This window comes from Podospora pseudocomata, chromosome 6 (assembly GCF_035222375.1).
Source record: "Podospora pseudocomata strain CBS 415.72m chromosome 6, whole genome shotgun sequence".
Taxonomy (NCBI): domain Eukaryota; kingdom Fungi; phylum Ascomycota; class Sordariomycetes; order Sordariales; family Podosporaceae; genus Podospora; species Podospora pseudocomata.
In genome coordinates this window covers 3,954,051-3,978,223 of record NC_085890.1, presented here as the reverse complement: position 1 = coordinate 3,978,223, position 24,173 = coordinate 3,954,051, and the positions used below count along the sequence as shown (strand labels likewise).

The 24,173-nt window shown below is 52.3% G+C and overlaps 11 protein-coding genes and 1 non-coding gene across 12 annotated transcripts; 9 read left to right on the top strand and 3 right to left on the bottom strand.

Annotated features, from left to right (window-relative positions):
- Positions 1 to 171: 171 nt before the first annotated feature.
- On the top strand, positions 172 to 670 carry QC762_610480 (uncharacterized protein; the record flags this gene model as incomplete). Its single annotated transcript, XM_062892727.1, has 2 exons — positions 172 to 524; positions 593 to 670. Exons 1-2 carry the CDS (start codon positions 405 to 407, stop codon positions 668 to 670), a joined length of 198 nt encoding a protein of 65 aa, XP_062741338.1. The 5' UTR covers positions 172 to 404.
- Positions 671 to 1,085: 415 nt separating this feature from the next.
- QC762_610470 (uncharacterized protein) lies at positions 1,086 to 3,015 on the top strand (the record flags this gene model as incomplete). The annotated part of the gene is made up of 2 exons (XM_062892726.1): positions 1,086 to 1,715; positions 1,783 to 3,015. The coding sequence occupies 2 exons, from the start codon at positions 1,086 to 1,088 to the stop codon at positions 3,013 to 3,015; spliced, it is 1,863 nt and encodes a 620-aa protein (XP_062741337.1).
- A 926-nt stretch (positions 3,016 to 3,941) lies between these two features.
- QC762_610460 (uncharacterized protein) lies at positions 3,942 to 5,649 on the top strand (the record flags this gene model as incomplete). Its single annotated transcript, XM_062892725.1, is given in 4 exon segments — positions 3,942 to 4,518; positions 4,534 to 4,720; positions 4,851 to 4,900; positions 4,919 to 5,649. 4 exon segments carry the CDS (start codon positions 3,942 to 3,944, stop codon positions 5,647 to 5,649), a joined length of 1,545 nt encoding a protein of 514 aa, XP_062741336.1.
- A 464-nt stretch (positions 5,650 to 6,113) lies between these two features.
- Positions 6,114 to 8,561, top strand: QC762_610450 (uncharacterized protein; the record flags this gene model as incomplete). The annotated part of the gene is made up of 2 exons (XM_062892724.1): positions 6,114 to 8,105; positions 8,159 to 8,561. Exons 1-2 carry the CDS (start codon positions 6,319 to 6,321, stop codon positions 8,559 to 8,561), a joined length of 2,190 nt encoding a protein of 729 aa, XP_062741335.1. The 5' UTR covers positions 6,114 to 6,318.
- A 79-nt stretch (positions 8,562 to 8,640) lies between these two features.
- On the bottom strand, positions 8,641 to 8,714 carry QC762_0102190. The gene has a single exon. It is a non-coding gene; the product is annotated as a tRNA-Asn (tRNA).
- A 633-nt stretch (positions 8,715 to 9,347) lies between these two features.
- Positions 9,348 to 10,558, top strand: QC762_610445 (uncharacterized protein; the record flags this gene model as incomplete). The annotated part of the gene is made up of 4 exons (XM_062892723.1): positions 9,348 to 9,541; positions 9,606 to 9,885; positions 9,957 to 10,367; positions 10,430 to 10,558. 4 exons carry the CDS (start codon positions 9,348 to 9,350, stop codon positions 10,499 to 10,501), a joined length of 957 nt encoding a protein of 318 aa, XP_062741334.1. The 3' UTR covers positions 10,502 to 10,558.
- Positions 10,559 to 10,685: 127 nt separating this feature from the next.
- Positions 10,686 to 13,321, top strand: AGP3 (General amino acid permease). The gene is made up of 3 exons (XM_062892722.1): positions 10,686 to 11,870; positions 11,926 to 12,038; positions 12,093 to 13,321. The coding sequence occupies exons 1-3, from the start codon at positions 11,337 to 11,339 to the stop codon at positions 13,108 to 13,110; spliced, it is 1,665 nt and encodes a 554-aa protein (XP_062741333.1). The 5' UTR covers positions 10,686 to 11,336; the 3' UTR covers positions 13,111 to 13,321.
- An 866-nt stretch (positions 13,322 to 14,187) lies between these two features.
- On the top strand, positions 14,188 to 14,901 carry QC762_610430 (uncharacterized protein; the record flags this gene model as incomplete). The annotated part of the gene is made up of 1 exon (XM_062892721.1): positions 14,188 to 14,901. The coding sequence occupies one exon, from the start codon at positions 14,188 to 14,190 to the stop codon at positions 14,899 to 14,901; it is 714 nt and encodes a 237-aa protein (XP_062741332.1).
- Positions 14,902 to 15,496: 595 nt separating this feature from the next.
- On the top strand, positions 15,497 to 17,023 carry QC762_610420 (uncharacterized protein; the record flags this gene model as incomplete). Its single annotated transcript, XM_062892720.1, has 1 exon — positions 15,497 to 17,023. One exon carries the CDS (start codon positions 15,497 to 15,499, stop codon positions 17,021 to 17,023), a length of 1,527 nt encoding a protein of 508 aa, XP_062741331.1.
- Positions 17,024 to 18,162: 1,139 nt separating this feature from the next.
- Positions 18,163 to 19,741, top strand: QC762_610410 (uncharacterized protein; the record flags this gene model as incomplete). The annotated part of the gene is made up of 2 exons (XM_062892719.1): positions 18,163 to 18,379; positions 18,499 to 19,741. Exons 1-2 carry the CDS (start codon positions 18,240 to 18,242, stop codon positions 19,739 to 19,741), a joined length of 1,383 nt encoding a protein of 460 aa, XP_062741330.1. The 5' UTR covers positions 18,163 to 18,239.
- A 102-nt stretch (positions 19,742 to 19,843) lies between these two features.
- On the bottom strand, positions 19,844 to 22,672 carry QC762_610400 (uncharacterized protein). The gene is made up of 5 exons (XM_062892718.1): positions 21,487 to 22,672; positions 21,106 to 21,429; positions 20,557 to 21,044; positions 20,114 to 20,519; positions 19,844 to 20,056 (listed from the first exon to the last, which is right to left on the bottom strand). Exons 1-5 carry the CDS (start codon positions 22,165 to 22,167, stop codon positions 19,871 to 19,873), a joined length of 2,085 nt encoding a protein of 694 aa, XP_062741329.1. The 5' UTR covers positions 22,168 to 22,672; the 3' UTR covers positions 19,844 to 19,870.
- A 478-nt stretch (positions 22,673 to 23,150) lies between these two features.
- On the bottom strand, positions 23,151 to 24,083 carry QC762_610390 (uncharacterized protein; the record flags this gene model as incomplete). Its single annotated transcript, XM_062892717.1, has 1 exon — positions 23,151 to 24,083. The coding sequence occupies one exon, from the start codon at positions 24,081 to 24,083 to the stop codon at positions 23,151 to 23,153; it is 933 nt and encodes a 310-aa protein (XP_062741328.1).
- Between the last annotated feature and the right edge of the window lie 90 nt (positions 24,084 to 24,173).

Below are 24,173 nucleotides of genomic sequence, written 5' to 3'. Positions count from 1 at the left end.
CTCATGCAAGCAGGTAGGGCGCCTATGGAAATGCGCCTCACTCCCTCTTTGCCCGGGCAGACAGGCCACACCGTGTGAGTTGTGGTCGGTGGGTGTGCCGTGCGCGACGCTCGAACAAGTTCGGTGAGCAACACCACTAGGTCTGACAGTATTCATGTTGCCAGGTCATGGGCGACGACGACCTAGGCCCAAATCTGGCGAATGGCACGTCCACCGAAAGTGAGGCACAAATGTTGTTTGCAATGATATAAGACTTGCCTGCCCATTTCTTCCAGTCGATCATGGATGAGGACGGCCTGGATCTCTTCAAGATGCCGACAACTTGAACCGCCCATAGAACGGCCTGCATTCGAGTTCGCTGTTACCTACTCCACCACTCACAAGATTGGGAACTGTCCACGGAAATGATGGAGGACAAACTTCAGCTCGAATCCACACAAAACCTTCCAGCGAGGGCCATAGACCCTCTCAAGCTGATAGGCCTGTTACGCTCCCAGTTTGGACTTGGTCGCTATGAGATATCGGTGGGCAGGCTCTCAAATCCATCCAAAAAGGGAAGATAAAAGGCATGTCAGAGCTGACACCTTGGTAGATGATCAGAAGCTCCTACAACATCCGCACCCCCAGACAGCTTTCTCTGGACGAAATCGCACAGTGCAGAGGGATCTAAATTCGGGCAACGGTCATGACGGGCACCCAAGTGGCAATGATGTAGGACGAGGCTGTCATGTTCACGCCCTGTTTTGCGAAGGATAGTGATATGTGCTGCATGCGCAGTGCCATTGTGATGACAAGCCCGTGTCGCCCTGGAAATATTGGGGTATCTTATCAATGGTGGCGCATCATCCAGTCCAGTCAGGGTGGTGTGCCTGATGAGGGGGTCGAAGCCAAGAAATGGCATGAAGATGGACCAGGCTGCGGGAAGCTAGTACAAGTTCAGTGCCCCCTAACTGACGCCAGTCAAAGTCGTAAAAGTGTCTTAGAGTACCTACCCGCGTTATTATTTTTTTCATCTTCCATTGAGCTGACACATTGTCATTTACCGCACAAGATCATTTCCATCTCAAACAGTCTCATCATGCAAGATGCCGCTCCAAGAGGAACCAAAGTTCATCTCTAAAGAAGACCGAAAGGCATCTTTTCTGGCCAAGAAGAGTAAAAAGTCCTCTCTTGGCTCAGACATTCTGGGCAACCTACAGAAGAGTGTTTTCGATGAACACATTCGAGAATTCCTACCCAATACTTGCATCGAGACTCTTCTCACCCCAGCTGCTGTTCGTCGGGAACTGCACCTGTCCGATGACCCGGAGTTAGAAGAAGAGGTTGTCAACTTTGTGATGAAAAGTGCCCCCAAACTTTTTATCACGTCACTGCTGGCCGGACTTACCGACAAAGACCAGGAGCTAGCAACAGCCATGATACAATTCGAGACAAAATCTGTGAACGACAACTCCCTACCTCTTCCTGACAGCGCATTCGTTGACGAAGCTGGTGAATTTCTGGAACCATGGACTGAGGTGTCCAGGCGCAGTTTTCGTCGAAACCAATGGACGGTTCTCGTACCAATCATCTCAGAGAGCAACCCCGAGCTGGATCTTGATCCGGACTGTATTCTTCCCATTACTGAAAAGTCAAGAGCGGGCGAATCAGGTGCTTTCGGCGAAGTTTTCCAGGTCAAGATCCACGAAGAGCACCATCTGAATCCCATCATGAAGGTTTGTTTGCTTTTCCTCAGAACAGGTCTCTCGCATGTATTAGGTGCTGATCTTTACGCTCACATAGTATGATGGCAAACGAGCCGATGTTGCCATCAAGGTCATCAGGCCGGTTTATCGCGACACCACGGATGAAAACGAACTGGATCAACTTCGAGATGAATGGGTACGCGAAGTCAAGGCTCACATTGAGATGCGCAACCTCAAACATCAGAATATCATCGAGTTTATCGCCGCCATCAAGCGTGGCAGTGACCGCTATCTGCTTTTTCGCTGGGCAGAGGAGGGAAGCCTGAGAAAGTTTTGGGAAATGCCTGAACACAAGCGTCCAGTCGTGACAAGAGAGCTTGTCCGAGCCGTCATCATGCAGATCCAAGGAATGGCGGATGCGCTCGACAAGCTGCACAATTACCGCTACGGAGGAGGCTCATACCGGCATGGAGACTTGAAACCCGAAAACATCCTGTGTGTGGTCGGCCAACCACCTCGAGACGGCCAGTTCGGCTTTCCTATTCTCAAGATTTCCGACATGGGACTTGCAAAACATCACAACATTGCTACCCAACTGCGACACAACACATCAACTCAATACACGACAACCCGCTACGAACCTCCCGAGGTGGCCTTGAAGTCCGAGCTTGGCCGTTCCCGACGATACGACATGTGGTCATTCGGATGCGTGATTTTGGAGATGATGATCTGGCTGCTGTATGGCACCGATCATCTGGAAAGGTTCAACAGCCAGATCATCGACGAGGGAAGGCATAGAAGCCACTGGTTCAAGGTCGACAAAGATAAAGACGAGGCATTCGTGCATCCCCATGTCCAGGCGACAATCAGAGCCCTGTATTACGATCCAGAATGCAAGGCAGAGACTGCACTGAAGGAGCTTCTCACCATCGTCAAGACCAAACTTCTCGTCGTGGAACTGGACCCTCCAGCCACACCCGTCAGCAGTTCAGCCCCCCCAAGGTCCACCAACGGCTCTCGCGCATACTCTCAAGAACTCATGGAGCGTCTTGATGATATCGTGGCTCGAGGCAAAACCGACGAGTCATACTGGTTCACGGGCGCCAGCCGCGAGCACATCAAAGACTTGAAGGTCGACAGAGCACCAGAGTCTTCCTTCCTTTCGCCAAACTCAGCGATAGGAGGAAACCGGCCCCTCCGACCTAGGCCCCCTTTGAGGCCCCTTGGAGAGAATGGCGGTGGTATAATTCCTGATGTCGGATTCGAGGATCAGCCAAGCTTGATGGTCCCTGTGATTACAGTCGTTGAAGCAAAAACAAGACGAGTATGATTACCGGTCTAACGACGCTTTGGTTTATGCTAAGATATCTCAGGATGTATGACTCCCCACAAACCCACCTAGGACAGGACAATACTTTGAAGGGCACAGCTAACCGAATGCCCGCGGCGCGGATATAGGAGGTAAGCACCAGTAAATTCCGCTGAAATGAGTTAAAAGACAGAGATTCTGACAGTTGTGTTTTAGTACGTAAGTGTTAATGCTATTCCCTGAGCGGTTGATACATTGTAGACTCGCATGGCTGACAGGTAGGCTTGTAGCGTGTAAGTGCATTCTACGATCCTTAATTGTGGTAGAGATGATTCCGGCACTGACACTTGATAAGCAGAACGTAAGGAATCTTCCCCATCTGCGGAATGTTGAAGGCTAACCATCTCAGGCCGTAAGCGACTTCTGAGATTGAAATCCCTGCGGCGATAAGTTAACCAGAGAAAAAAAGTCAAAGGTAGGTAAAACATCCTCTTTCAGCTGGTATTACCTTGATATTCTTGTCATCCTGATGTCTAACATCATCTAAAGCTTGACAGAACCGAATATCCCGTCGACAACAAGTTCGCCCGGCAGCTTGTTTCAGCGCTGAGTGTTCCAGACATCTACCCAGTGAAGCTCGCGCAAGCTCGCCTCTGTGGAACCTGTGCCGCGTACGATCTCTGCGTGCCTCAATTTCACATTACAGACACTCTGGCAGAGCTCGATGTCAAGCGTGCCCTGTGTGATTTCTGCAAGTTGAGGTACGAGGCATGCCACCATATCAACCGGGGCCTGGTACAGACAGTCCGCTTCGACCGCGAGCAGTCAATGCTCAAGCTTAACGAGAATCCCATTCCGGTCTTGTCAATCTGCCGAAGCCCTGGTCAGTGCTCGCCAATTCTATTCCCCGGTGAACCTGTATTAGGTACTAACGAGGAAAAGATTTCATGGCGCCAAACTCCAATCACATTCAGATTGGGTTTCCCAGCCTTCCAGCGCCTGCTTCGACGACCCACTTTGCCTTTCTGACAGAATGGCTCAACGACTGTGACGAGAACCACCGAGGATGCGATCCAGTAAAGAAATACCCACCTCCCACCAGACTTATTGATCTTGGCAGCCCTGACGCTCCCGTCGTGCGTCTCATCCAAACAACAACCACGGAGACTGTCAAATACATTGCTCTCTCGCATCCTTGGGGCCAAGGCCATTCGTTTTGTACTTTTCCTCACAACCTTGCTCAACACAAAGCAGCTATTCCTGTGCGGAGCCCCAACTTCCCTGACACCTTCCGTGACGCAATAGCCGCCACTCGTGCTCTAGGTGTTCGGTATTTGTGGATAGACTCCATATGTATCATCCAAGGGCCCGACGGCGACTTTGAGAAGGAAGCCAAGAGAATGGAAGATGTCTTCAGCGCAGCCTACTGTGTCATTGCCGCAAGTAGCGCACGAGGGCAAAGGGATGGGTTTCTCAGAACCAGAAAGGAAAGGCAATTCCTTCAACTACGTGGCGAGTCCAGTAGTTACACCCAGAAGGGCAGTCTGTACGTCTGCCGGTTTATTGACAACTTTGCGGAGCACGTGCTGAATGGGCCCTTGAGCAAGAGGGGTTGGGTCCTGCAAGAACGCGCCTTGGCCCGAAGGACAATCTACTTTACCGACTGGCAAACCTACTGGGAGTGCGGCTGCGGAGTGAGATGCGAAACCCTGACCAAGATTGACAAGTATGTCTGGTGATTTTACCCCCTGAACCTCTGAACCTTTCTTGCGCCCCACTTCGCCTGTTGTTTACACCGCCCCTGCTTCAAACTCTACTTGAATTTTGTCCTCTGTCATACTGACAAAAAAACACAGTAAACTCGTCTCCTTTCTCGGCGACCCGTCCTTCCCATCGAAACTATCAAGCTCCCTCTCCGACAAAGGTTTCGACCGAGGTGAGCGCATCCGCTTCTACGAGGACCTGTACCGACAATATTCCCGCCTCAACTTCACCCGCTTCACCGATCGCCCCGTTGCCATAGCCGGACTTGAGCAGCGAATGATCAACAACCTGAAGGCCAAAGGCGGGTATGGAATTTTCCATGACGGCGGCAGCTTGTTGTCTCGATCACTGCTCTGGAGACGTGGCGCCGAGGCATCGACATTGAACAGGGTGGACTTTTCCAAAGCCAAGCAAAAGGAAGGGAAGAGCTTGCCTAGCTGGAGTTGGATGGCGTATGACGGTGCGATTGACTACCTGGACTTACCGCTTGGAGGTGTCGACTGGAGGAATGATGCGGTGCTTGACCCGTTTTCTTCTCCCGGCTCGGGTCGCAATGATCCCTCAGATAAGACAGCCGTGTTGAAAGCGATGGCACGACCATTTGTTTTTGAGCCTGTTGGCGAGCCAGGAGAGAGTGTTGATGTTATTCTGGACGCTGGGAATGCACAAGGAGTTACGGGATGGGAAGGGTGGAAAGCGGTGGTTGTGGGGACCAGACGGATAGCAAAGGGGGAGATTGTGCCTGTGGAGCACAGAACGCATTACTTGCTTATTATCACGGCTCTTACTGAGGGCGATGGCCATGAGACGATCTATCAGCGAATTGGAGTGGGCTATATGCCGGGTGGGTTTCTGGGTGAAGAGGGGGTTCAAAGAGTGACCGTCGGATGAGGTGAGTATGTAGCAAGACGTGTTTGGGAAAAGGTCTTTTATTCTAACGAGCCTATTTCATATCTCTGCCCTTTTCTTGTGGCAACGCTTCAAGTAGGATGCGTTTTGACGTCTTCCTCATCCACAGCCTGAGGTGATACTGTGCTACTCACTTTGGTGGGATAAGGGTCACGCAAACCAGGCTGCAGGTTCAGAGACTCAAGTTTCAAATAAAGCATTGGCGCCATGTTGTGCGATCTCACCGAAATAGAATCATGCAGTGATACACCACATCTATGAACCTATTGGACCAAATTCAACGATGATTGACGATCGACATCGTACCCTGACTCACCCACGGCATCAACACGGAAGGCTCCGTACTGGGGTCTAGGCAAGTCAGCAACAATATCCTTGCCAGTTGATGGTCTGACGCCCATTGGACAAGACTAAACGGGCAGCTTCCACTGCATTTTCATGGCCAGGACTGGTACATTCTAGCTTAAGATGCCAGGCGCCCATGCTGGATATATTTATTCCATGTGACTGAAAGGGCGTCGTCCACTTTGCCCTCTTTCTAACGGACCATTTCACAGCATCTTTGGTTGTATATTACCAGAACATTCTTGTTTCCCTTGACTCAAGACTCAGCCTCAGCCTCTTACATGGGTTGATGACAGCCGAAAGGCAATGGATCATTTAAACGCCAACCACATCTACCATCATGGACACGGCTATGGGCCTGTGGCAGATCCATACACCGGAGTTCCTCCAGGACATTATGATGCCGCACCGTCGACAAGGGACTTTGACAGCACGACTCAATGGGTCAACACTCTGGAAGGTCCAAGCGCTGCGGGCAGCAAACGAGGGCAAGAAGGGCCACAACCTGCCTTCACCCACGACTCCAATCGGGAACTGAAGGGTGTACGGGTCTCGAGTCACCGGTCTGAAGCCGCGAGTGGTGCCTTGACCAAACCACTCTGGAGGATATGGATGCTGGAGATGCTATGCGTTCTTCTCAGCCTACTTGCCTTTATCACCATAGTCGTCACACTCTTCAAGTTCGACCGCCAGCAACTACCAGACTGGCCACTGAAAATCTCACTCAACACCTTTCTTGCTCTCTTCACCACCCTTTCCAAAGCAGCCTTCATGGTTCCAGTATCAATAGCAATTAGCCAAGCTCAGTGGTCCTGGTTCCTGGACGAAAGACCGCTGCACGACTTTCACGTCATCGACCAAGCAAGCAGGGGACCGTGGGGCTCTATCGTTTTGCTCACTCGAATCCGTACGAAGCATATCGTCGTCATTGGGGCTTTCATTACCATCATAAGTGTGGTGACATCTCCAATAACACAGTTGGCCATCAGCTACCCAGTTCGGGAGGTTGTGGCAGCTGAGCTTGCAGAAGTTCCAGCGGTTCGCACCGTCATGTCGCCCAGAGATGAAGTCACGTTTGCGACGCGCACTGCAATGCTGGAAGCCATTACTCCCGACGGAAAGCAAAGCCGCAGAGTACGCATGGCGCCTACTGGAGCGACCTGTCCGACTGGCAATTGCACCTTTGATGTGTTCCACTCCTTGGGCGTCTGTGTGGAGATGGTCGACATTTCCTCAGCGATAGTCGTGCAAAGCTGGCCGGGTCCGGAGCCGGGAGAGGAGGCTGTTGTCAAGAACAACGGGTCTGTGGTTATGATGGGCGATCCTTTTTACCCCAGACGCACCATATGGAACGCCTCTCTCCCCGGCACGCACGTCGATCTGGTTCACCAAAGTCGAATGGCTGCTGTGTCCGATATGCTCGTGGGCAACCAGACCGTTGGGTTCGCAGACAATCCCACGTTGATGGCGACACGGATAGCGTCGTTTGTGGAGCTCTACACTGTCCCTATCCCACAGGACGACGAGAACATGCGGCAGCTGACAGATATGTCCAACGGCTCCAACATTGCCAGTGCAACACACCAGTTTCGACACGAAGCCCTCGAGTTTCTGTTTCACCTATGCGTCCAAACCTACAACACCACTGTCCGAAATGGTATACACGACAACCAGCTTATTGCTACCACTTCACAGCCAACACCGGAGGACTCTGACTTCTTCCTCAACATGAACTGCAGCTCCAAAGTGGGCGTGCCAACTGGATGCCGTCATAGCCCGTCGTCCAAGTGGAATATCACGCTGCATCTCGAGAGCCCACCCAACTCTTCGATTCCGTCGGGGAGCTTCAGTGCCAACTACCGTGCCATGGAGTTCATCGCGGGCGAGATGAAGACATACATGATGGGATCTGGGCGCGAAACATACTACGAGCCGTGGGACTCGCCCAGCCGTGGGGTTGTAACAAGAAGTGACTTTATCAAAACCATCATGCAGATGGTCTTGTACACCGAGACGACCATCATCAACACGACGGCGCGAATAGATACCATGACATATCTCTTCAAGAATATCGCCACGAGTATCTCTTACCGGTATGTTTCTCTTCACATGACCGGGCACGTTGCTTTGACTGACACTCCCTCAGACTTAGAACGACCGATCAAGAACTCCAGCTGTCCAGCGATGCTTTCAATGTCACAGGGCAGGCGTGGAAGCAGGAATCCTATGTTCACATCACCTGGCCGTGGCTGACCTTTTTGGCGGTTGAGCTACTCGTCGCGTCCATCTTCTTGGTTGCTACCATTATTGAACAAGTCAGAATGCGCAAGGCAGCCAGACACGAGGCAGGATCTGACTATAGTGAGATGTTTTTTGACTACAAAGACGCTGCCATCGCCCCTCTCCTCGCTCTTGGTCAACAGTGTCGAAGTGAGGCTGGCGGCGGACTCGGGCCCAGGAAGGTGATGGAAAAGGCTGCAAAGAGTCTTCGGGTGAAGATCGACGGGAATGAAGTGGTTGTTTCTAGGAGTGAAGCCCGGGGGGGTTGACATTATAGGGTGAAAAGGGCAGCTGAAGGTGCCAAGACGATTTGGCAGATAGTCGCTAGTTCGAGGCCCACAGAACAGATCCTCTGTGGCGCAATTGGCTAGCGCGTCTGACTGTTAATCAGGAGGTTGGAAGTTCGAGCCTTCCCGGAGGAGTTTATTTTTCTCTCTTTTTCCTTGAAACATACTTTTTTGGTGATGTTACATCTCGAGTCTTTTTTCACATGCGCAGCACTCACACAAAGTTGCCTGATGAAGGCGTTGAAGTGAACAAGTCTGTGTAGGGCTAGTCTTAAGGCGGAAGACATTTCAGTGTGGAGGATCCAATTGAGCGATTCCCAATGCGCAGTACGATACCTGTTGTAGTCGAATCAAGACTTGTGAGCTCTCTGGCTGGTGATAAGTCTGCAACCGATAGAGTTTGTTCACGGATTCATCACGACAGCCAGTCTTCCGTGTGCTTCTCGCAACTGCCCTGTGGTGCACCGTCAGCCGCATCAAGAACAGAGGGAAAGGCTGCTCTGGTTCATCCCAAGATGTGACAGGGAGCAACTTTTAGGCAGTTAAATAGGTAGGAGCAGCTGTTTACACCCATGTATTTACTCGCATTCTGGAACATCTCATGGCCCCACCAGACACTCACCGGATTGTTCCCACACAGACGGACCAAAGTGAATATCATAGTAGACCAGGATAAAAGCTTTCTCTGTTGGCTTTTCAGTCGGCGTCTCATCTTCCTCTCGACCACACCACACATCGCAGACTTGCCATCTCAAGAGACAAGCAACCATGCCAACCATCAACACTCATTCCGTCCAGATTGCATTGGAGGGCATCCTCTGTGGTGAGCGCAAGAACTGGGACCACAATATGGCCGTGTTGCCCAGATGGATTCACAAGCTGGGCTCGGTTTACTACACGGCTTTGCTTGAGGACGAGCAGGTCAGGAAGTATGGATGGTTGTCCGGCCACCAGGGTGAGCGGTAAGTATTTTGCTGATTCTGTATCGTCCACCACTCATCATCTTTTACTGAATCGCTGCTGTAGGCTCAGTCCTTCTGAGATGCCAAAGCCCGTCCGCGAAATTCTTAAACTTGCCTCTACCGGGCTCCGCAACCTCCGGGGGATTACAGCCAATCTCAAGGAAATCATCGAGCGGTCGGAAATCACGTCCAACTTTATCGAGCGGGCTACCTTTAGTCCAGAGAGGGACCCGTTGGTGGATTCGAAAGGCCTCTTGGGGCTGCTGGGAGACAGATGGAGAGGTGTGTGGTACTTTCTGAGGAAATGGCGACGACGTACAACAGCTTTGGCGCTTGCCTTGAGCGTACGATGAAGGTTTGCGAACCGTTGACGTCCCAACCTTGGCACCCATTTCACTAACCCGTTTGTTCCCAGTCATCCATGACCGATGAGCTCTACCTGATGGACGAGGAGAAAAGGGAGTGGATCAAAGATGCCGCCCTACTCAGCAAGATGATCACCGTGGTCTACTACAACGTCCTGGCAGCTGTTGCCGAGCTCAAGAAAGTCTCGGAACTGCTCCAACCTGGACTCAGACTCAAGGGCGAACCTCTCGTGGAGCTGTACACTGAAGTCTTGAGCGCCCGGACCCGGTTGAAGGTCGCTCGGGAGCTGGCCAAGCTATTCACCACGACGGTCGACTCCCTGGGCCCTCTGATCGCCAAGCTGGATTCGATCGTCCAAGATGGAGACAAGTCTTGGCGCACCCAAATGCAGGGAGACCTTCGCCGGTTCACTGAGGTGTTTGAGGAGCGAAAGGACTACGCCGAGGACGCCGCCAAACAGGTATGTGAATAAGGCATTGGACTGGAGGGAAGATGTCGGTTGCTGACCCGTTTCATTCGTAGCGCAGCGCCAAGATCTGGCGCAACATCCGCAAGTTTGTGCGGGATTCGCATGTTTCGGTCGAACCCTTTTAAGTGGATTTGATATCTTGATAGAGACGCGTTCATTGATGGGACGATATTATTTCCGGCAAGTGTTTTTTTAGCCGAGTGAGTGACGTCATATCCAGGTGCCGGGCCGTGGACAGGGAGTCGGGTGGCCGGAATCGGTAAAACTGCCCCGGCATTTCTGTTAGGTGTCTCCTTCGAATCTTGCCATGTTGGTTGCGTGATTCCAATTCTTGGCCCTTCCCCGAGGTCGACAAAGCGTGAAAGCGTAGTCCAAGCCTTCAAAGCCAACAGGTAAAAAGTGGATGCTCCGCGGGATCAAGCCGCTGAACGACCCCCACTCCCCCCCTTGGCAGGCCAATCAGACCCACTCACGACGACGTCGACCTGGACGCCAGTGCAATTGCGCAATCTGTGCCAGGAATAATGCCACAACCACCCGTCACTATCACAACCACCGCAAACAAACTACGACAAGCTGTTAGTGGTCGCTTAATGCTTCCTGATGCACCTTCGTACCTCCAACCCACGCGACGTCCCCGCACCACGTCTATGGACAATAGACAATCCGAATGCAGTACGACGCAGCGAGAGTGCCATGTCGACACGACGACTGGTGGAGTCTGGGCAACGACACTATCCATGATCCTGGGACAGACTTGCATAGCAGCATGCAGGGTCTGTCTTGAGCTCAAAGTTTAAACATCGTTGCTTTCCCCAGTTTCTCGCGTCTCACTGGTGTCTCTTGTGTCTCTCCACGGTCTGCTGTCAAGGAGTGACCCGGATCAACACCTCGACCTTCCCAATCTGGGTCTACATTCCGACATCACCTTCACCACGACGTACCGAGCACCTCTCGAATATGGGCTTCCCATCCTTCTCCGCCTTGCGCGGAAAGCGTGGTGAAGATGTATCAGTCTCGAAAAAGGGGTCTGAGTATGGCGTGGCTGTTGAGAACAATGCCGGTATATCCGGCTCCGAGTCGGACGACTTCGCCGCCATTGACCCAAACTCGGGCGTGAAGCGCGGCCTCAAGACCCGTCACCTTTCCATGATGGCTCTTGCCGGCATCATTGGACCCGGTCTTCTCATTGGATCGGGCCGAGCTCTGGCAAATGGTGGCCCGGCTGCTCTGTTGATTGGCTTTGGCGTGATTGGTATCATTGCCTTTTCTATTATGCAGAGTCTGGGTGAACTCACCACGCTGTACCCGACCGGCGGTGCTTTTACCGGGCTGTCAGACAGATTCGTTGACAAGGCGTTTGGTGTGGCTGTTGGGTGGAATTACTTTATCATTTGGTTCTGTGTCTTGGCGAACGAGTACAACGTCATCTCGAGCATCATGGTTGACTGGACGGATGCCATTCCCATTTGGGGGTGGTTCTTGATTTTTTGGGTGAGTCCTCCATAGCGTGGGATATATGGGCTTTATGCTGATACTTTGCCCACAGTTCTCCTTCACCGCCTTCCAGATGTTGGGTGTCGAAACCTTTGGCGAGGCCGAGTTCTGGCTGGCGCTTTTCAAGCTTGTTGGCTTGATCGCCTTCTTCTTCTTCAGCCTGATGTAAGAATCCAGTATTACTCGAGGATCGGTTACAGTTGTGCTAACACTTGCCAGCTACGCATCTGGTGGTGTGATTGGCGCCGAAGCTATTGGATTCAGTTACTGGCGTGAACCCGGTGCCTTTACGGATGGCTTCCGCGGTGTTGCCTCGGTCTTTGTTTTCTGCAGCACCTTTTACGCCGGAGTCGAATCCGTTGCCGTCGCCGCCACCGAGACTAAGAATCCCCGTCGCGCCGTGCCATTGGCCATTCGACAGGTATTCATCCGCATTGTGGTGGTGTACATGGGCAGTGCCTTTTTCTTCGGGCTCGTCTGCCCCGCCAACAGCCCCGACCTGACATCGGCTACACAACGTGCATTGCGCAGTCCCATGACAATCGCCATCGCGAACGCCGGGTGGGAGGGCGGCAAGCATCTGATCAATGCTTTTATCCTTGTCACTTGCCTTAGCGCCGTCAACTCTTCCATCTTCATTGGCAGTCGCACCATTCTGTTCATGGCTCAGACTCAAAAGGCTCCCAAGTTCTTGGGATGGACCAACAAGAGAGGTGTCCCCGTCCCTGCCATCATCTTCACCAACCTGTTTGGTGCATTGAGCATGATGAATGTCAGCACGGGTGCCCAGGATGCCTACTCCTACATTGTCAACCTCAGCGGTGTCTCTACCTTTTTGGTATGGGCCGCCATCAGCTGGACTCATATCCGCTTCAGAAAGGCTTGGGCAGCTCAGGGACACTCCGACTCCGAGCTGCCTTTCAAGTCAATGCTCTACCCCTACAATGCCTGGTTTGGTCTCGGCACCAACATCTTCCTTGCCCTCATCCAGGGCTGGGCCACCTTTGCGCCTTTTGACGCCGTCGACTTTGTCGACGCCTACATTCTACTGCCTCTCTTCGGCGTCATTTATGTCGTCTACAAGTTCTGGAACAAGACAAAAACTGTCAACATTCACACAGTCGACCTTCAGGAGGGCAGGAGAAAGGATTTGGATGATGGAAGACGACCTCTCGCCGATGGTGAGGAGATTGACTCGACTTTGCCCTGGTATAAGAAGCTGTGGAAGAGTCTCTGATGCATGGGTTTGCTGTATGTGGAATGCGAAACGTGTTACGAGTGTGTGGATGGACCTATCGACGGGAAGTGATTTGGAGATACCCCTTGTTGTTAATGCGTTTAGTTGGGCAAGCAATTGCATGGATTTAATTTATTGTTGTTCTACCCAAGAAATCTTCAATTTGGAACTAGACAAATGGATGTATGACATACTTTACCATATACGATAAGGTATACGATTTCCCATTGCACCTTGAAGTTGAGCACGATCCCGAATAGAAAACGGACCCTGTCAACATTAGCAGTCAGGTAGCTAGGGAAGGAAGTTGCTCGTTGAGTTCATGTGAGTCATATAACCGATTCGATTTATTCCATGTTGTTTCTCTCCTCTCTTCTCCTTCATACCTTTGAGTTCCAAACATGATGGAAATGCCGGGGATCGACTGAGCCCCTGAACCCTTGAGCCCACGGCGCCCCCGATCAGTCCGGCCTACAATCTGCTAAACCTTACTGCATCAAGATAGTATGTGGTACAAGAAGGATCATAGAATCTTTAGCGCATCATTTTGGAGTGTCGTGTCGTATTGATAGAAGGATGGCGCACCCAACGTCAGGCGCCAGGTTCAGGTTGTGCAACGTAGTAAATGCGACGCTGTTAACGGTCGCTAGGGGCGGTGAGAGCACTAACTGCTTCACTGTTGGACGCCAGCCACAGTCGCACCAATCTGTTTTGGCCCCCATTTTCCTCGTGTCCGTTCACATCTCAGGTTGTTGGCTCGACTCCGCCACCTCGGCTGCCGGCTAATTGGTAGGATGATGACACAAGTTCAGCGCCGGTACGAACATGAGAATGATCAAGCAGTAATATTATGATAGTGAGAATGTAAATTTAGTCGCGTCGTTCAAAGGAAGCGCCGTGGCTCGGCCGAAATCTAGGTAGCCAACTGGTCTTCGAACGCTGTATAAGAGGCCTCGACGAGACGTTCACCATGCCGTCAAATGCCCAGGCCCATCATTCAGCAACTTTTGAGCTTCTCATTCATCTAGTCTCATACAAGTCTAATATTAATACAGTTAATTCACATAATCGCCCACCATGTTCACCACCGCGCTCTTCTCCGCCCTCATGGCTGGCCTCACAGTTGCCTCGCCCCTCTCACTCACACAACGCCAGTTTCAAGGAAACTATCCCCCTCGCACGACCGCCAATGGCTTCAAGCTCGTGGCCAATATATCCATACCCTCCAACATCTTCGACCCACCCGTCCATAACTGGTTCCTCTCCGGCGTCCACGTCGGCGCCGGTCTCAACGCAGCCATCCTGGTGCCCAACGTCGACGCAGCAGCCACCCTCTTCGTCAACGGCACCGGCCGTGATGTCTCAGCCCAAGCTACCTCGATTGGTCTTCCTCCCATCAAATACCAAGGCGGTGCCACCCCCATGGGTCTGCGATTCCCCATGGGCCCCATCGAGCACGCTACCAACCTCGGTCTCAACTTTGGCCCTGGCAACATCGGCGCAGGAGTGGTGGGGGGTTTGAGAAGTCCTTGGGCACAGGCTTTCACTCCCTACCCTTACTTTATCGTCTGCAACGAGACAGAGCCCGCCTATGGTCGTCCCCAGCACGCGGTCAAGGTTGCCCCGAATGTGGAGTCTATTCCCAAGAACTGCGTTGCTGTTACATTCTTGGCGCAGTGTGCTACGCTACCCGAGGATGTGTTTGAGGGGGTTGACGAGTTGAATATCCACCAGCTTGACGCTCCCTGCTATGAGGATGTTGGCGCGATTGACTGGAGCCAGTATGACTAGGGTGGTGGGTTGGCTGGACTATATACCTAGTACGACTAGCGGGGAGAGAGTGCTGTGGAGTGAGTAGAGATAAGGGAAGTGGAAGCGCCGAGGAATGGCCCACATGGAAGGTTGAAGATAGAAGTATCATGATACCGGAATAATAACAAGTCGTTTTCATATCTTTGCCTCCTCGATATTGCTCACATTGCCTCGAGATCGGATAATCTGAGCTCTTTCAACCGGTCAGACTGCCAGCAAAAGAAGTTCTTATCGACCATGGTGCACAATCCGGCAATAACGGCGACCAGGTATTGGCCACTCTGCAAACGGAGTTCATGTTACCACAAGGTCCCTGCAGATGGAGAACCACAATGCTAATTGCTGCTAATTTCTGACTTGCAGAGTCTTCACATGGTCCGGTAGCATTCTTCATATAACCATGTGTCCGGCGATATTATTTTGCCATTCAGTTAGAGTGGAATGTCGATACGACCCAGTCCTTTACCTACCTATATTTGAAGGTCCAACTCACGGCTCCCTTGTTGCCCCTCGCTGTCAGGCTTTCTCGTCAAATTCCAACGCATCGGCGGCCCTGCGATAACCTCCGGTCAGGATGCGTACAGCAACTATTCTAACTGCAGGCGCCATCTCGGCAGCATCTGCTGGCCGCATCAACCGTGCTGATTTCCGCCGCGAGGACATCATCTACAAAGATGTGGCGATCATTGGAGGAGGTGCGTCAGGGGCTCACGCAGCCGTTCGGTTGCGACAGGATTACAACAAGAGCGTGGTAGTCGTTGAAAGAGAGCCAATTCTGGGCGGCCATGTCGATACCTATGTCGACAAAACAACCGGCAGAATCCACGATTACGGTCTCGCCCTCTATTTTCCCTACCTAGACTCGTTTGACTTCTTCAGCCGCCCGGAAATAAACGTCACGCTCTCGCCATGGTTCCCCGCCGGAGGCAACGAGGTTCGATACGTCGACTTCACCTCTGGGCAAGAGCTGACCAGCACCTTTCAGCCACCTGATGAGTCTGCTGGCCCGATTGCCGTCAAGAAATTCCACGACCTGATGACAGCAAATGGTTGGGACAACATGACCCAACCGGGTTACTGGGGCTTGCCAGCTGGCAAAGACATTCCAGCCGACCTTTTGCTCCCAATCGGCCAGTTTGCCAAGAAGCACGGGATTGAAGCCATGCTCTCAACCATGTATCCGTCCACCGGTGGCGGCGTGGGGTCCAGGGGCAACTTTGAGGACATTTTGACCTTGAGCATCATCAAGGCTTTCCCGACAGCATGGTCCAAGGTCTTCTTCGGCGAAGTGGCCATGTTCAGCATCGATGGCGGCAACCAGTTCCTGTACGATAAGATCAGTACTCTTCTCGGAAAAGATGTCTTGTACAATTCTCAGGTTGTCAATTCGAGGAGGAGCAATTCTGGAATTGAACTGGTCGTTGACTCAGCTCGGCTCGAAGATGACGAAGAGCAACCCGGCAAGAGTCGGAAGGGGAAAGGAAATGGAAAGGCGACCAAGAAGCTCATCATTGCCAAGAAGCTCCTCCTCGCCATTCCACCAACCAGAGAAAACCTCGCCCCGTTCGACCTGACCCCGGCAGAGAAAGCCCACTTCTCCAAACCAAAATACGGTCGAAGCCATACCGCCATTGCGAAACACTCCAAGCTCCCCGCTGGCGTTCAGCTCCGCAATCTTCCTTTGTCAGCGACCGCCAACCCCCTCTCCCCTTTCCTCCAAACCCCCTTTGTCCTGAGTTTCACCAGCCTTGCCACCGACTCACCACTCTTCAGTCTTGGATCCAGCGGCACAAACTACACCGCGTTCCCTCCATCTGAAGCGAAAAAGGTCGCACGGAAAGCGATTCAAACAATGGTCGACGCCGGGACTTTGCCAGACCTTGAGGGCGAAGAGGTCGAGTTTGTTGCGTGGTCTGATCATGGCCCTGGTGGCTTCGGAGTCAGCGCTCAGGAACTGAGAGAGGGGTGGATGGAGGACATGTACGCCCTTCAAGGGAAGAGGTCGACTTGGTTCACCGGGAATGGGATTGCTGCTGATTTTACGACCATGCTGTGGAAGTTTAACGATCAGATGCTGGATAGAATCGTAGAGGGGCTGTAAGATGGTCTTTGTTGACAAACCGTCACAAACCGTGAAGGCTGTTGGCACATACACAAACAACATCTCTCGGTCCCGTATACAGAAACGCCATTGAGCCTATATTATTAAGTTGTATTCGGCCAATCATATCGTCTGACTTGGCGGCGGGTGAATGAAAGGCTTGCCAGATTGACAGAGACGGACAGACTGTGGCGGCGTGGGCACTGACCACCCACTTTGCTCCTGTTTGTTCTTTGCAGCTTCGGCCACTGGCCTTTTCCTTCCTTTCCATGCAATCACGATATCATATATTCATCATTTTGCCCTTCGTTGCGTGCCGTAAGTTTTGGGCGCTCCTTTCTTCCGCGCGCCTTGCAGGCTATTTCTTCAAAAGCCTCGCAATTGCAGCTATTTTCATCGATTTTCATCGACTTTTCGCGACTTGCCGAAAGGGTCATCGTGTATAAGCGCGGGTGCAATTCTGATGCTAGGAGAGCTCGAAACAAAACTTTGATACTAACACCAAGTTCAAATAGTATAACATCTTTGGACGTAAGCACACTGGACGAGGCGATGGACTGGATAGGCCTCGAAAGATGGTTGATAGGGGTTGAAATATGATTCATGGGCATTGAAAAGAGTTCGTATGCCTGTTTTTGTCGGGAATGGGTCAGCTGAGAACAGAGGTTGAAGGTGGGTCCGGAGATTATCTAATCATCCAACGACATCTCATCCCATCTACCACAACCGCCCCCCAAGCAACCTCTTTTTTCCATCGCAGCCCATCTCAAAATGATGCATGGTCTTCAAAATCATCATTATAACGATAAAAAGGCTTCAATTACACCCCAACAGGGTTTTCTCACTTTAATTCATCAGTGTTTGCCCGCGCTCCTCTGGAGCCCTGACTCGCACCAAGTCTGGACTGAGCATTGACCAGCCCATTTATATATATGTGTGCGACCATTGACAATGATAAGTCCAACTCCTCCCCTAATCAGCAAACCACAAAACTTCGAACATGAAAAGACTCCCACTCCATCAATAAGGGCTCACCATTCACAATATAGAAAATGCACACCATATTCTATACGATATATGGTGAAGTCTGCTTCCACCATCTGCCCCCAAACATCACACCAACAGTCACTATCACGCAGAAAGCATCCCAGAAAGACGCAAATGGGTCGCTGATGCGCATCAATTCTCGGCGGGCGACAGGTCGGATTTTCTTTTGATGAGACAGAGTGAGAAGTGGGGAGGGGCTGATGTTGGGGAGAAGGCGGGAGGGGGGAGGGGGGGATATGGGTGGATGGGAGAGAGTGGGTGCCCAGCCGGGGGTGCCCGCCGCTTTAAGCTGGTGGACCAACCCACTGCGTGTTCCACCCCTTCCAACCCCCTACTGATATATTGCTGCTCTAAAACAGATCAGAGGACCCGTGGACGTACGATTTCGCACCGATATCTCATTGGTCGACTTTACTGACAATTTGCAGGTATAAAACCCCGTCCACCCATTTTTTTCGACCTTCCCCCCCTGTGCACCTCTTCTCTTCTCCCATTTTGATACCATCCACCTCCCCGATGCCGCACTCCTCCCATCCATCCAACATCCCACCATTCTTATTGTTTTTGCCGAACCCCATTCTCCTTTTCATTAACACCCTCATCCCGCCCACAATTTGGCATATTATTATGTCCACCACGTCACCATCACCATCACCATCACCATCACCCTCGCCACTACCATCACCTTTGGGGCCATATGCACGGCTGCCGTCTTCAGAGACCCAGCTGTTAACGTCCGCAATACAATACCTGGACGAATATCGCTGGAAAGATGCTTTCAAGACCATCTGTGTCGCTGGACATGCGATGCAGAGCCCACCCGCCAAGCTTCACAACCTGCACCTGCTACCACATATCAACCAGCTTTTTGAAGCTATCATGCTCCATCACGCCTATGGTGTTGACCACCACATAGACCACACCATCAACCACATTTTGCACCTCGCTGTCCGGACCTGTCAGGATGCTAGAGAAGACCAACATGACACATATTCTGACGAATGCATCAGATGGATGACGCCAATCGAAGTCGAAATAGGGCAATACCTCCAGTTCTATCGCATGTTCTGTCGGTACCTCGAGAACTACTCCATGTCTATCGAGTCCGACCGCGCTTTGGACGATGTGCGCAACCTGATACAAAAGATGTGTCCGACTGTCAACAACTTGTGTGGGTGGGTGCCCAGGACACCGCCAAGAGATATCCGCCAAGACATGCAAGGAGCGGCAGCCAACAACACGCCGCGCAGGCGATCACAACGATTGCGCTCCCAGCACTCAACACCGGAGCCTGCCGCCTCAAACCCAAGGCAGCAAAGGAAATCTCAACGACCTCGGCGCCGGAGGGTGTCACCCCCACCCCAACTACCAACCCCACCCACCCAAAGCGGCGATCTGATGTGTTCTTCAACCTACAAGACTGAAGATTACATCCCCTCCCTGCTCACGCCAATGACTCAGTTTTCAGCCCCGCGCTCCTCGCAGGTACCAAAAGTGAACGAGCCAGAAGAAGAGCCCACCCAGCTTGTGGGTTCAAGGGTGTTGCAGTTCATCAAGCCACCAATACCGAGACCCAGATTGGTGGAAGGAGGAATTTTACCGGCCGATTTCACTTCGCTGCGTCCTGTTCATATCCATGTTACATCGCAAAGATGTTGTTCGGGCTTATAGCTGACTGGACTTATTGTATAATATACCCTAAACATTTCGATTCATTTGACTACCACTTACGTACTGAATTAAACTGATCACTTGTCCTCTACTGTCCAGCCATGCCTTCTTGCTCAGGCCAATCTCCAATCAAGCATACTGTCCATAGTCGGCATGAGAAGCACCGGCTGGCTTGTTGTGCGTGATGTGGCCCAAAGCGTCATACTCCTTGTACGACGACAGCTTCGAGTTTTCGGTGTAATGCTTGGCCTTGCCCTTGAGGACGAAAACCTTAGTCTTGGGCAGGCGTTCCCAGGGGATGATTGTGCCGTTCGTCTACAGCACCACGGGAGTCAGTTTAGACCTGTAGTGGGAAGAGAGGTGGCTACTCACGCTCACGGCAACCCAGGTAAGCTCGTTGGCGAGGAAGTCCCTGACCTGATCCGGGTGGATGTTTTCGAGGCCCTCGATGTCTTTGTCTGCTGCGGCGTTGTAGAGTGGGATCGTCAAGGGAATCATGGCGTTGCTGAGAATGTTTTCCGCTTGCTGGGACACGCAGTTGCCGCACGTGGGCTGGTCAGATTCCGGCTCAGGCTCCTCCCCGTCAGACTCCACGTCAGACATGGCCGATTCGGTGTTGTTGCCGTTTCCGAGCCAAGGAGTCGAGAAGTTGTAGACCATCCCGACGTGCTTGGGTGACTTGAAGGTTATCTTGGCCGTCACCCCGTTGGACTCGGGCTGAGGCACCGGGGCACCGAGGAAGAAATGGACCATGTAGGGATCTCCATTCAGAGCATAGCTTTGAGACCCTGTTAGCAACGGATAGGGCGATCAACAACGTGAGAGGAATGACTTGCCGGTCATAGATGACATCGATGATGTAATCCTCAAAGTCGTTGCGGGCGGCGAAGGATTCGATATCTGAACCATCGTGAAACAAGTGACCCTCATCCTTGAGCAAGACCTGGGCGGTGCTGAAGTACGACTTGTCGATGAACTCATTGATGCGCCTTTTGCGTCCCACCTCGGTCTCCCCATCTCTGAGTTCGAGGATCTCGTACTGGTAACCGAACCGGGTCCAGTCCCGCACATCATTGGACGTGAAGTAGTCGATCTCGCCGTCCAGCTTTGGCCCGCGGAAGGGGTAGAGCTCTCTCTCGGCGAGAACATCGTTCTCAAACCAGACACCCTCGTGCAGCGTCTGCCACATGGCGGTGATGCGATCAATGTTGCAATGGTGCATGTAAAAGATGGGGTCAAACGCGGCCGAAGGAACGTTTTGCATGTGTCCAATGCCCTCGACACCGTCGCCGCCAATGAACCCCTGGTTTTCGTCAGCTCAACTGAGACTTTGGCATGGAAAAGGACCTGGACACTCAGCTCACATGCAGGTTGTTGTGGACATACTCCAGCGAGACCCACTTCTCCCAGTCTATGTCGCTGGGCGCCTGGTTCACTCGCGTAGATGAGAAGTCTTCCCAGTTGTCAATTTTGAAAAGGCGATGAAGGAGATCCCCAACTGGGTGTTTGAAGATCGCCTCCTCTCTCTTCTTCCGGTCTTCGGGCTTCCTTCTGTCTGGCGAAAAGTACCACTCGTGGTTGTTGATGGCGGGGGCGATCATCTCGGTCTTGTTGACGCCCTCGGTCCATTCGTCAGGCTGGGTGTGAGGCTTGATGCCCCAGCGGCTGGTGCCGGAGCATTCTGCCCACTGTGGTGTGAATACTGTTAGAGCGCAATCACGAGGGTAGCGGTTTCAATGACTCACAGGCAGGTAGCTGCCATCACCCAACGGGACGCTATCAACCCTGTACTTCTTGGGAAGCTTGCCCATCTTGATGGGCACACCGTTTTCTTTGACCTGGAAACGGGCGAGCGGATTTGGGACATTCTCCGACTCCTGCTGGGATCCACCTTTCCCCACAGGCTGCCTGATGTTGATGCTGTAGGGAACGAATAGATCAGGAACCTTGCCCTGGGCCGAGTTGAGAGCCCAATCCCAGTAAGGAAGTCGCCACTTGTTCCGCTCTTCAAGCCACAGCTTCTTGTCAGCATCGTCGTGAAACTCGAGATCCTTCTCGATGACCTCCCCCATCAGCTTCCAGAGGGTCTCCTCAAACAGGACCATGTAAGGACGGTGCCAAGTGGGAAAGTTGAAGTGATTGTGGGTGCAGTAGATGTAATGCCTCGCGTCTCTGTCGTGAGGAGGAGCAACGGCGCCGTCCCACTTCAGGTTTCCGGGGTAGCCGTGGATACCAGCGACCTGGAAGTAGGAGAGGGTTTCAGTGTAGGGGATGTCGTAGAACTTTTGCAGGGCGCGGATGAAGAGAGACACCTGAATGTTGTTCTCATGGTCTTTGGCCCAGTCGGAGAATTCTCTTCGGATGCCGGGAGCCTCCTTGGGCAGGATGCCCTGAATGACAACATGACTGGGACGCTCTTCCGACATCGTGCTGGGTTGGGCTGGTGGTATGAGGGGGTTCGACCGGGGCTTTGATGGGTACCTATTGAGCTGGAGAACAACAAACGAAAGTTGGGGTGTCGATGTCTTGTTTTATATGCCCTCGCACTCCAACTGAGCATGACAAACTGGCCTCAGCGGCCTCGATGTTCCTGTGCTCTAGACGCCCTCTTTTCGCATAGTTCAGCTTGCCACTGGATATAATGATGCATCTTCATCGCTCGAGTCTAACTCCTTGTTTCCTTTCAGCTTCTCTAGTGACAGGAAGGATGCCTGCAAAAGCGCAATACTGATGGATTTTACAGAAGGCTTAACTCAACTATGAGTCTGACTGTGCATTAGAGACCCCATTTTGTCTGAAAGGAGTCAAGCCTTTGAGACTGCACAGAGCTGACGGGTCGCAACAATGCTGTGATTCGTCCGAATGGCTGGCTGAGCTGATAAGTGGGTATCACAGACGGTCTAGATCTCTAGTGTCTGCAGCCATGCGTGCTGAGAGCTGTGATGTGATGCGTCCTCCACCCACATTTGTCAGTTCCAAACCCGTACGGGCCAGGGCCGAGGCTTCGGAGCATGCAGAAAAATCTCACCAACGATCCGGATGATTGAGAGTGAATTCGGTGTAAACCACAGCACATTAAGTATGAAGAAGTCAGCCGTCACCGACCCTCATGGAAATGTCGAATGCACACAGTCTTCCGCCTTTCCCACATCAAGATCAATCGGCTTGATTGCAGGTTAGGTGCTGTCTCATTCCCGATATGCAGGTATTTGAAGACGAGCCCGTCATCAATATTTCACATGGCTGAGCGCCTGAAACCCCCAGTCTGTCGAGGTCCATTCCTGCCAGGTAACTAGAAAGTCCTTTGCTCAAACCAGTCTCAGATAAGTCACATTCATTTAGCAAATTTCTTATGGTATATCCTTGCATCATGCGATTTCTTCTCATCGTCAAACATCATGCTCGTTCCCTATAGCGGCTTCCTCCCCACACAAACAATCCTCGGCACACACAGCGCCGCCCCCTCAATAGCCTCTTGGTGCGCCTTGTGCACCAACCCAAAATACTTCTCCCCCACTTCCCTCTTCCCCAGCTTGATCAACCCCTCCGCAAACTCCTCCGCCGTCAGCAAATGCTGCTCGGTGAACGCCCTCGCCAACGCGGGCGGATCCCCAGATAGATCCCCCTTCACCTCTGTGAACCCCTCCTTCTCCATAAATTCAGGCAGCTTCACCGTCCAGTCCAGCCTCCCATCCGCCCAAGACCACTTCCTCAGCTCTTCCAACGCTGGCGTCTCGAGTGCCGGGTCGACCTTTTGGATAGACATATTCACCGTGTCCAACTCGTCCCATTGTAGCCAGCCGCCTGGTTTGAGCAACTTGAAGAGGTTCCTTATGATTGGACCCGGGTCTTTGGACTCTCCGACTACCAAGACGAGCAGGCGAGTATGGACATAGTCGTATTTGCCGACCAAATCCTCGGGCACGAGGTCGAAAACGTTCCAGTGGCGCATGGACATGTTGGGGGGAAGCCATGCTGCCGGAGGGGACTGCGAGAGGTTGTAGTCCAGACCGGTGAGAATGGTGGACGGCGGGACGGAGCGAGCAACATCGGTTAACCAGATCCCAGTCCCCGAGGCTACCTCGCAGATCGCGACGGGACTTTGGCTGCTGACGAGCTCATTGCTCTTGGTGGAAGGAAATAGTGACTGTGAGATGGTCGGGTGGATGTTGAATCCAAGACTGTCTTTCCAGAGGTAGAACTGGAGGTTGAGACGAGAGGCGGCGGCGTGGCTGCGGTCACGGTCGAGGATGTAGCCTGCGCCGTTGGTGAGTTTCCAATCTGAGCCTACTGAGCTCATCTTCTCATGTGATAATGATACGGACGAAGCTTTTGCTGACATTGCTCAGGTAGGTATGTGGACACAAAAGCAGTGGATGATTCAAGTTTTGGCAAATGATCGAGATGGAGAAAGTATAGCGCCAAACCTACC